The sequence below is a fragment of the Ochlerotatus camptorhynchus genome, unplaced genomic scaffold (assembly GCF_037179485.1).
Source record: "Ochlerotatus camptorhynchus isolate MF236.1 unplaced genomic scaffold, CSIRO-AGI_Acam_v1.1 ptg000391l, whole genome shotgun sequence".
Classification (NCBI taxonomy): Eukaryota; Metazoa; Arthropoda; class Insecta; order Diptera; family Culicidae; genus Ochlerotatus; species Ochlerotatus camptorhynchus.
In genome coordinates, this window is record NW_027040878.1 from 2,538,948 (window position 1) to 2,549,008 (window position 10,061).

The 10,061-nt window shown below is 41.7% G+C and overlaps 2 protein-coding genes across 2 annotated transcripts; one reads left to right on the forward strand and one right to left on the reverse strand.

The window, feature by feature from the left end:
• Nucleotides 1–1,895: 1,895 nt before the first annotated feature.
• On the reverse strand, nt 1,896–3,622 carry Ppat-Dpck (Bifunctional Phosphopantetheine adenylyltransferase - Dephospho-CoA kinase). The gene is made up of 2 exons (XM_065233119.1): nt 2,828–3,622; nt 1,896–2,766 (listed from the first exon to the last, which is right to left on the reverse strand). The coding sequence occupies exons 1-2, from the start codon at nt 3,515–3,517 to the stop codon at nt 1,930–1,932; spliced, it is 1,527 nt and encodes a 508-aa protein (XP_065089191.1). The 5' UTR covers nt 3,518–3,622; the 3' UTR covers nt 1,896–1,929.
• A 531-nt stretch (nt 3,623–4,153) lies between these two features.
• LOC135710520 (non-structural maintenance of chromosomes element 1 homolog) lies at nt 4,154–5,174 on the forward strand. Its single transcript, XM_065233120.1, has 3 exons — nt 4,154–4,341; nt 4,413–4,891; nt 4,954–5,174. The coding sequence occupies exons 1-3, from the start codon at nt 4,224–4,226 to the stop codon at nt 5,065–5,067; spliced, it is 711 nt and encodes a 236-aa protein (XP_065089192.1). The 5' UTR covers nt 4,154–4,223; the 3' UTR covers nt 5,068–5,174.
• Nucleotides 5,175–10,061: the final 4,887 nt, after the last annotated feature.

A 10,061-nucleotide genomic window follows, 5' to 3' on the forward strand; every position in this document is an offset into this window, starting at 1 on the left:
GTTCGCTATTAGTATTCTCCCGATATTTCAGATGAATTATCTCAGGAATTTTTTTTTTTCGGCTAAATGCTTCTCCGGAACTCACCTTTGAATTAATTTGTCATACTCCTAAAAGATTCAATCGAATTATTCTCAAAACCAAGGGGGACGACTCTATCTACGATGCAGAAAAGATTGTGTTTTGCTGTGGTTAGCTGCGCGCACGCTGAGTAGATAAAAAGAAGATTGATGACGATTCTGAAGATTTCCTGCAAAAAAATGATGCGCGATGCAAGTAGATGCGACAAATGAAAGAAGATTTTTCGAAGATTGATTCGCTAGTGTGAGATTTGTTGAGCATCTAAACTTGAGATTTAGATGTGTCGCCCCCCTCGCTCAAAACTGAGTTTATTTCTAAAATCGCTTTGGATTTTCTCCTTCCCTTGGAATTCAACATACAGTTTCTAAATTCTCCTTATAAATAAATGTAGTTCTACTGACACATTCCTTAGATTTAGCATAGCATATGCAATTGTACAAATTGTGGGTGGTCAACTATCCTCACAAATACATTAGATTTCTCCTCCGGAAGCTTATATGAAGGGCAAGTTGAGCGAATTCCAAGTAGAACAAGGAATTTTGTAGAAGTTCTTGGAACTACATAGAAGCTCTGCTAGAATTTGGAGAATTTAGGAGAAATTCAGGGAGTTTTGTAGATGGGATTATTGTAGAAATTCCAATGATAGTCTGAGAGCTTGATCAAATTTCAGGGTGCAGTCAATTAAATTTACAAGTTCAGATATCTTTGAAAAAAATAGTTTCGAACCAATTCTACTAAGGTTTCCGTTTTTGCCATTTTTTATCACCTGAAAATCACTCTCGGTACAAAAAAAACCGCGCTTTTTCGGTGGCAAAAACGCTGCAGACAGCGAATCGAAAACGAACGCAAAAGAAACGCTGCCAAAACGCGCGAACAGCGTTAACTTGCCGCGTTGGTTTGAGCGCTTCCGTAAGCCGCCATGCATTTAAAATGTGGCGAATTTTCCGCCGCGAATTATTCGCTGCCGCCGCGTTAAAAACGCGCCAGTTTGAGGGGACCTTAAAACAACCAATGATCCATTTTAGGGCCACCATTAAAAAAATATAGAGTTAAAACGACAGATTTTTGAACAATTAATAGAATCAATCCCAAAAACAAAAAAACTGACCAATCACGGTCCTACCAACAATCAATACGAAACTAACGATTTTAAATTGGCTCACCACTTTAGTAGCCTATTGGTCTCAAGCAAACGATTAACGTACCCTATTCTAGTCGAAATTCTAGTACTACGCAATGTTTGTTTTGATTCGCTATGAAAGTTTGACAGATAAAATGAGGGGTTATTGGTTTTTCCTATGTTTCGAGGGGTGATTCGACAAGCTTGGGACCGAAGATAGTACCAGAGGTGAGCCAAAAAGTTGAGCACGTTTCTTCGGGACCTACTTGTCTTAGAGTTATCTCTATGGTCCTACCATAGAGGTCCCGAAATAACGTACTCAACTTTTTAGCTCAGCTCTGGTACTCTCTTCGGTCCCAAGCTAATCGATTAACCCCTCGAAACATAGGAAAATCAACTAACCCCTCATTTTATCTGTCAAACTTTCATAGCGAATCAAAACAAACATTGCGTAGTACTAGAATTTCGACTAGAATGGGGTGCGTTAATCGTTTGCTTGGGACCAATAGGCTAGTCAAGTAGTGAGCCAATTTAAAATCGTTACTTTCGTATTGATTGTTGGTCCTACGTCAAGTTTCCGTTCGTGCCCTTGGGCACAGACTCTTCTACCTTTTCAATTTAAATTTAAATTTTACTGATTTGTCTCTCGGATAGAGGTGATAGAGAAAATTAAATAAGAATTACCCAAACATACCGTCAACATTTATTTTAACCGCCCAACCACCAGAACCTACAGCTTCAGCTTCAGTTCCTTCATCAAATTCGCCCAAACCTTTTCAGCCTGCTGTTGCGAGTACTCGTAGCTCCATGCCGTACAGAACACAACATCCGAGTGCTGCACCAGCTCCGCATTGCTAAGTTGTGCTTTTATTCTCTTATCAGCTTCTTCTTCCGTTAACCCATTCCTATCGACCAACCGTTTCAGGGCTTCCTCCCTCGGAATAATGCAGGACCAAACCTCATGGCATGCACTTTGCCACCCAGCTCTCAACAGCACAGCTGCTTCCATGATGATAATCTGCTTGTGTTCCTTCTCGTACAAATTCTTGATCCTTTCCTTGGCCCTATCTAAAATCGCATCCCATAGGATCGTGTTCAGCAGGTTTAACTTGTCCGGATCGGTGAACACGATACCACCCAGAATTTTCCTGTTGATCGTTTTGTCCTCATTCAGAATTCCAAGTCCAAAATTATTCACAACCGCCTGGTAACAATCCTGGCCCGGTTCGTACAATTCGTGGGCAATCTTGTCGCAATCGATCACTCCTGCACCGAGCTTGGCAAAACGTTCCGCCATTTTGCTTTTGCCCGCAGCTACACCTCCAACCAGTCCAATGATGTACGGGGTCGAACTCAGATGCGGCTTTGCTTCTCGTGGCTTCAAACGAGCTCCCAACATATCCATCCGTTGATTGCTGGAGCTGATTTTGTCTTCTTTGTCTTCAACGGTTAGTTCGTCGTCCAGCAAGTTGATCGTGTAGACTTGCAGCTGGTTGAGTCCATTTTTGGCGCGAAGTTCGTTTACCTTGGCCCCACCACGTGCCGTTTCCGTACTGACGACGATCATCTGCAAGATATGATTATACAATTATGAAACAATTTGGGTGTTTCTCATAAGCTAAACTTACATCCATGTTCGGGTCCGTAGCAGTTGGTCCGAATGGATCACTTATGGGAACGACCTCGTACTGCAAGGTGGAATCGATGTCTTCCAAGAACGCTCGAACATCTGCAATCCTTCGCTCCGTCGGAAGAATCAGCTCCCACAGTTTCTTGCTTTTGATCATGTTTTCGTCGGTTACACCGACGAGCAATCGTTCCTCAGCTAATAGTGCGGCTTGGGACAGTAACACTTTGTGGCCGGCATGAATTCGATCGAATGTGCCACCCAGTACGACATTTTTAAAAGTGTCCTGCGATTCTGTGAACGCGGTGACATCAATCGAAAACGGCTGTGTGCCTAGTTCTATCACACTGGAGCCAGGATAGTGCCTCGGCGCATCAAAATTCGCATCCTGATGCGAACCGATGGAATAATCGTAAAAGAGATAGTCGATGGGGCGCTTCAAAGGAACACATTCTTTCCGTTTAAGAGAACTAATGAGGATGCGCAAATCCACCCCAGGACCGAGCACTTTCGGTGAGCTTTGGTACACACTGGCGATAAATTTGCTGAAAGCTGTCGATCTGGTCGCATCTCTGAACCGTGGATGCAACTGAACGTAGAGAGTTGCTAAGCCATATTTGCGTGTGGCGGCTAAGGTGTTTGCGATGTTCGTCAGGTGAACCGCCGTCAGCAGGCCCGTTTTCGATGGCATTCCTCTCGTTCTGGGAAATGCACACAAATTACAAACACATCACAGATCGTTACACAAAACTGGAAAAATCGGCAACTATTAACTAACACCGTCTGTTATCATTACATGAACTTTGGACGGGCATCGCTACTGTCAAGGGGTGTACTAAACAAGGGTGTACATTCATAGGGGGGGTGAAAGAAAAGATTATTTGTTATGAAAATGCAAATTTTGTGGCATGTTGATCGAGATTATATTTCAAAACAGAATTTAATTGCTTACAAACACCTTAAAAACATATCGTTCAGCTGGCTTCAACCCTGAACGACATTATCAGAGATGAAATGTAAAATGTCCTCCAAAACAAAATAAATTTCTTATAAAAATCTAACTTTTTTCTGATAAAATTTTTAATTTTCGTGGAATAATAAGTATAATTTCCCTTACTGTTGCTTGTAAAAATATGTTCAATAATGGACTTAACTGTGCATCAACAAAAATCTGTTTTCCAATGTTCCGAACAAGAATTAGAACATCATCTTGTTCCAATTGTAGTCCAATAGGATAAAGTTTTTATTCGAATTGATTCAATAACCTTCCCAATAAACTTTAGACCATTGTATCGATTGTCTGTTAAGCTATTTGTTGTGAAGCGTCTAGAAGCGGGATTTTTAAATTTGCCATCAGTTTTACAAGTTTAGTTGCAAAATAAATTCAGCACTCAGATATGCCTTCTGCAATGCCTTACACGGACGTACATCGAGCGTTCCTGCAAGCCATATCCCAGCATGGTACGATGAGTGCTAAGCAGGCCTACAAAGCTTTCCTAGCCATATGCGCAAAATGTAAGTCCTTCAATATATCTTAGGAAAAAAAACATCACTTTAAATTCCAATCGACAAACTCCTTATTCCAGACCACGGCAGCGAAGAGATCCCCACGGAAGATCAGATCCCGGAAGTGGTTGCCACGATCAACGGCAAATTGTACCGGTACGATCAGAAAATCTGCTTCGTTCATTTCGATCCGGCAGATACGGATTTCTACGTGTTTTGCAATCAAACTGAATCGCAGCTCGATCGGTTGCAAAACACCTACACCGAATCGGAGCTGGCACTGTTCCGCCTAATCCTACGAGAGCTGGCATGCAACGAGGAAAACAAACTGAAACCGATCGTTTGCCTTAATCTAACGTCGGAGATTAAGAGCAAGCCACTCAGCAAGGTGCGAGCCGAAGAGCTGCTGGAGGAATGGGAAAAACTTGGATACTTTGTTCAACTGGCTGAGATGTGGTACTTTGGGCCGAAAACGATTGGCGAGTTCGATCGGTACTTGCTAGCAAACTATCCCGATGAGATGCAACGGTGTAAACTGTGCAAGGAATCAGTGTTCTATGTATGGATTTTAAGGGCTTTGCTTGCAAGGAGGTGAAATAAACGATTCGTTATCTTTTGCAGGGCGTCAAATGTGATAAGTGTCCGGATTCGTTCCACAAGGACTGCATGAAGAAATATCTCAAGCGATTAACGGCTTGCCCCGGATGCAAGGGGTTGTGGTCTACACGCGTTTAGTGTTGGCTGGGGTGCTTGAAGTATGTTTTAAATGTATTTGTGTCATTCTACAATTGTAGTATAAGCTTGAATATAAGTTGTTTTATAATGTGTCCAACAATTATGAATGTGATGTCACTTGTTTCGAAATTTAAGATACCAATACAGAGTGGGTATTCTTATCATATTTGTAATTTATTGATAGTGCAAGTCTATGCTGCACACAATGAGGAAGTGCAGCTTTCTTGTGATCTTATCAGAAACTCCATATTGTCTTTAGAATTGTATAATTTAATTCCACAAGGGTGAGGATTTAATCGAGAATTTGAATCTCTAATTGCTTGCGAATAAATAACCGTCAACGTTCCGTCAACCGTCATGAATTTAGCACATAGTTTGCCACGATGGATTAACAAAATATTCAGGGGTGCTTTGATTTTAATAAAAATATTTAAAAAATTCTATCCAAATCAATTTGCTCCCAATTTACTGTGCTAAAAATAAGTACACAGTAATATTTTCGAACTGGTCTTAAACATAAATACAGGTATAGGTACCTCGATATAACGTAACTGTCACTTTTGACCGTCATCGTCGATATATTGAGCTTCTTAAAATTTTCTAGAGCTCGAGCTACAGGTGATGGACTTTCGTGTCACCGGTACTTGGCTCTAGAGAAGGAAGTCAAGCACTCTTGCAGACGGGACAAGCGAGCGTGATTGAACTCCCTGGCCGACGAAGGGGAGAAAGCCGCAAACACTGGCGATATACGCCTCCTCGACGATATCTTACGACGCCTGAGTGGAGCAAGGATGAACCCGAGGATGCCAGTGAAGGACACGACTGGACAATTGCTTACCGACCCCACTGACCAGCTGAAACGCTGGTTTGAGCACTTCGAACAACTTCTTCAAGTTTCGACGGCCAACCAGTAATCAACATCTCGGCATGATCCGCCTAGGGTGCGGCGCATCACTCGCGTCAATTCCGAGGCCCCATCACTGCAGGAGATTGAAGCAGCTATCCGAAGCATGAAATCCAACAAGGCTCCAGGGGTCGATCGCATATCAGCAGAGATGCTCAAAGCTGACCCCATGCTATCCGCACAAATGTTGCATCAACTATTCTGTAATATCTGGGACACCGCGACTTTTCCTGCCGACTGGATGCAAGGCATCTTAATGAAGGTCCCAAAGAAGGGGATCAGACTGTGTGCGACAATTGGCGAGGCATCATGTTACTGTGTTTATTTATTTATTTATTTTTTTTTTTTTGTTTATTATAGTCACTTTAACACTCTTGGGTCATTCGTGACTTGTCCGGGGGTGAGATTTGAACTCGTGACTTTGGCGTGAGAGGTATGGATGTTAACCACTACGCCGGGGTTGCCCCCTCTGTTACTGTGTATTGTTCTCAAAGTTCTGTGCAAAGTTATCCTGAATCGGATACAGGAGAAGATCGACGCGACTCTCCGACGGCAGCAGGCAGGATTCCGTGCCGGAAGATCTTGTGTGGACCATATTATCACGCTCCGCATCATCCTGGAGCAGGTCAATGAATTCCAAGAGTCCCTTTATTCGCTATTCATTGACTACGAAAAAAGCTTTCGACCGTCTCAATCACGAGCATCTGTGGGGCGCCCTGAGGGAGGGGAGTCCCGGATAAAATCTTCTTCAACCTCATCGAAGCGCAGTATGAGGCTTTCACGTGCAGAGTTCTGCATAACGGAGCCTTGTCCGACCATATCCGGGTAGTCGCTGGTGTGAGACAAGGATGTATACTATCACCGCTACTGTTTCTCATCGTAATTGACGAGATCATGGTAGGTGCAATTGACCGTGTACCGAACCGTGGGCTGCTTTGGCAGCCTATCACCATGGAGCATCTCAACGACTTCGATTTGGCTCATGATGTTGCTCTACTAGCACAACGGCGCTCTGATATGCAGAGTAAGCTCAATGACCTAGCCGAACGCTTCTCTGCGGCGGGTCTCACCATCAACGTCAACAAGTCCAAATCGTTGGATATCAACACGGGCAACCCTTCCAACTTTACGGTAGCGGGGCAAGCAGTGGAGAAGGTCGAAAGTTTCCAATATCTTGGCAGCCAAATACCGTCGGACGGCGGGACCATGGCGACATAGGTGCACGAATCAAGAAGGCTACTGTTTTACCTCACTTATAACGAATATACGTTGTATACGAGTACCCCGAATACAACGTATGACTCGTCTAATTTTGCATAGCATTTGTAATGTAAAATTAGACGAACTATACGTTGTATTCGGGGTACTCGTATACAACGTATATTCGTTATACGTCAGGTAACACAGTAGGGCTGCCTATGCGAGTTTACGAAACGTATGGAGATCCAACCAGATAAGTCAACGCACCAAAATCCGAATTTTCAACTCGAACGTGAAATCTGTGTTGCTATACGCCAGCGAGACGTGGTGTGTATCAGCGGAGAACACTCAAAAGCTGCAGGTCATGCTTGGCCTGCTCATTTAATAATAACTTTTCACTCAGATGTTGAAATTTATTTTTCTTTAAAGTAATTGATAGATTAGTTTCATAGTTTACTATAGATATGCGAAGATTAGGTAAACCTTAACATTTGAATCAACACTAATCAATTGAACACTTAAATTCCGAGATGTGTAGTGAGCATTTCTCACCTCATTTTTACAACGCAAAAACAAATACAGCTAACTACAAGCATTAAAATCTACTTTTTTTTTTACATATCTATAACAAGCTTACACTCTATTCTATCTACTGCTTCACAAAGAACTATGTTCCGTCAACTGTGTGCAAAGTTATTAGCAAATGAGCAGTTCATGACCAAACCTGTGTATGCCAAGCATGCTGCAGGTCTTCATCAACCGATGCCTGCGGTATATAATTCGTGCCTGGTGGCCTCACAACTGGATCTCAAATGCCGAGCTCGATCTTCGATGTCATCAGAAGACGATAGCAACAGAAATTCGAGAGCGAAAGTGGAGGTGGGTCGGCCACACACTTCGACGGGGCGGAAACGAAATCTGCAAGCAAGCGCTGGATTGGAATCTGGCAGGACATCGCAGCAGAGGCAGACCCAGGGGCTCATGGCGGTGGAGCCTCAATAAGCAAATTAAGCAAGTCGATAGGAATCTGACCTAGGCCCAGGTCAAGGCAAAAGCGAGCAGTCTTTCACGTTGGCCCTTTGCACCGCTGGTGGTGCACAGGACCCTTAAGTAAGTAAGTAAGTAAGTAAGTATCATTATGTATTGTTTGTTCTTTATATTGAGTTTCATTTAACGAGAAATCGGCGATAGACGTGTTTGTTTACAAAAGCAATTACGCCGAAATCTCAAAGTTCTCCGGAATTATTGGGGCTTATTACGGATGGCACTTCACGGTGAAAAGTTGTCACTTGTCTTCACGGTGAAGTGATTCCCATTTAATCACAGCTCTTATTATGAGTATCACTTGTTTATCACCATATAGTGACACCCGTAATAAGGCCCAATTTAGACTCTGAACTATTTGGTGGATTATTTTAACTTTTAGTTAAAATTTGACAGTTGGAAAGTTGATTAACCCTGCTATCCGAGCGTGGTTATTTCTGACAGACAAGAAGTTAACTTTTGACAACCGTGGGTAATACAGGGATCTTGTCTGTTAAAAATAACCACGCTCGGATATCAGGGTTAATCGATAACTTAAACACTCTTCGTGCCCGGAATCGTGGCACGTCAATCACAAAGTTGAAATTTATTGTCAGATAGTGTAGACAAGTTTTGCGCGACCTGTCAATTAGGTAGACAAGATGCTCGGCTTAGGCCGTTCGCAATGCTGAGTTTCAAAATTGTTTTAAACTACTCGTCAATTCTATAATTTGAAACTGTCAAAAATAAAACTGCAACACGATCAGCGCAACGCACAGTTCTAAAAGATGTTTGCAATCATCAAGTTCCATAAACTTTACTGTTCTCTATGAAATTCTCCGTTTTTATTTGTGAAGCTCTCGAAACATCTCTAACACATCCAAAGAAATTTGAAACAGAGATCCATTCGTGTTTCAAACTCGCTCAGAAATAAAACAGAATAGTCGAGCAGTTGCAAATCTGGTGCAAAATAGTGCTCGAATAATGAAACTGCAACTCAGCATTGCGAGAGGTGCGTTTCTGTTCTAGTTTCAAATTGAAACAGTCCTTATAAAATACAACAGCATTGCGAACGGCCTTACTGATTATTAGCAAATGTTCTGACATTTGTGTTTGAATGGGATTTCGACAATGCTTAAACTGCTAAAACATGAACTTGTCTAACTTTGAATTGCAAATGTTGGATTAGACGAAGTATACACACAATGTTTTGATATCCTATTCCAGTGTGTACACACTCATTTTTTTATCGCTGGAAACCAGCAATATTTTGCTGGATTTTTCCGAGCTGAAAGTTCAGCAATTCATCCAGCAAAATATTTCGACCAGCATTTTAGTCCAATGCCAAATTGACAGCACTTTACTGATTATCCAGCAAAACGGAAGATCAATAATTTTGCTGAAAGAGCAGCAAATCTCGACTGTTGTTTTTTTTAAAGAAAGAGACACCTCATTGTTGAAATAAATATTTTATTACACTTCCATGTAATTGTATACAGTTATTCATTAAATGTGACTGCACTTCTTAAAGAATTCATGTGACTGAACTTATTGAATAATCATGTCTTGAAGAAGCTATGATGGACAATTCTTGGTGAGTTATTGTTGTTGTTGTTGTTTCTTTATTAAGGAGACTCCTGGGTAAGTTTACGAATGAAGAAAACTGTAAATTTCAGAGAAAAACGAAAGTTTTTCAATTTAATTCGGGTTGCTAAGGTAGTTTAGTATTACTTACTTCATGACAAAAGCTCTATTTATATAATTTCCCTGATTTTGTTAGTCGAACACTTCTTGAACATAAAAAATAATAATCATAAATCGTGAAGGAGCGAATGATAGATTTTAGCCTGATTTTGACGTTTCATAC

Coding starts and splice junctions, on each gene's coding strand:
- Ppat-Dpck (XM_065233119.1), bottom strand. CDS start 3,517: ATGCCATCGAAAACGGGCCTGCTGACGGCGGTTCACCTGACGAACATC. Junction 2,767..2,827: donor CTACGGACCCGAACATGGAT/GTAAGTTTAGCT, acceptor CATATCTTGCAG/ATGATCGTCGTCAGTACGGA.
- LOC135710520 (XM_065233120.1), top strand. CDS start 4,224: ATGCCTTCTGCAATGCCTTACACGGACGTACATCGAGCGTTCCTGCAA. Junction 4,342..4,412: donor CCTAGCCATATGCGCAAAAT/GTAAGTCCTTCA, acceptor TCCTTATTCCAG/ACCACGGCAGCGAAGAGATC. Junction 4,892..4,953: donor GCAAGGAATCAGTGTTCTAT/GTATGGATTTTA, acceptor TATCTTTTGCAG/GGCGTCAAATGTGATAAGTG.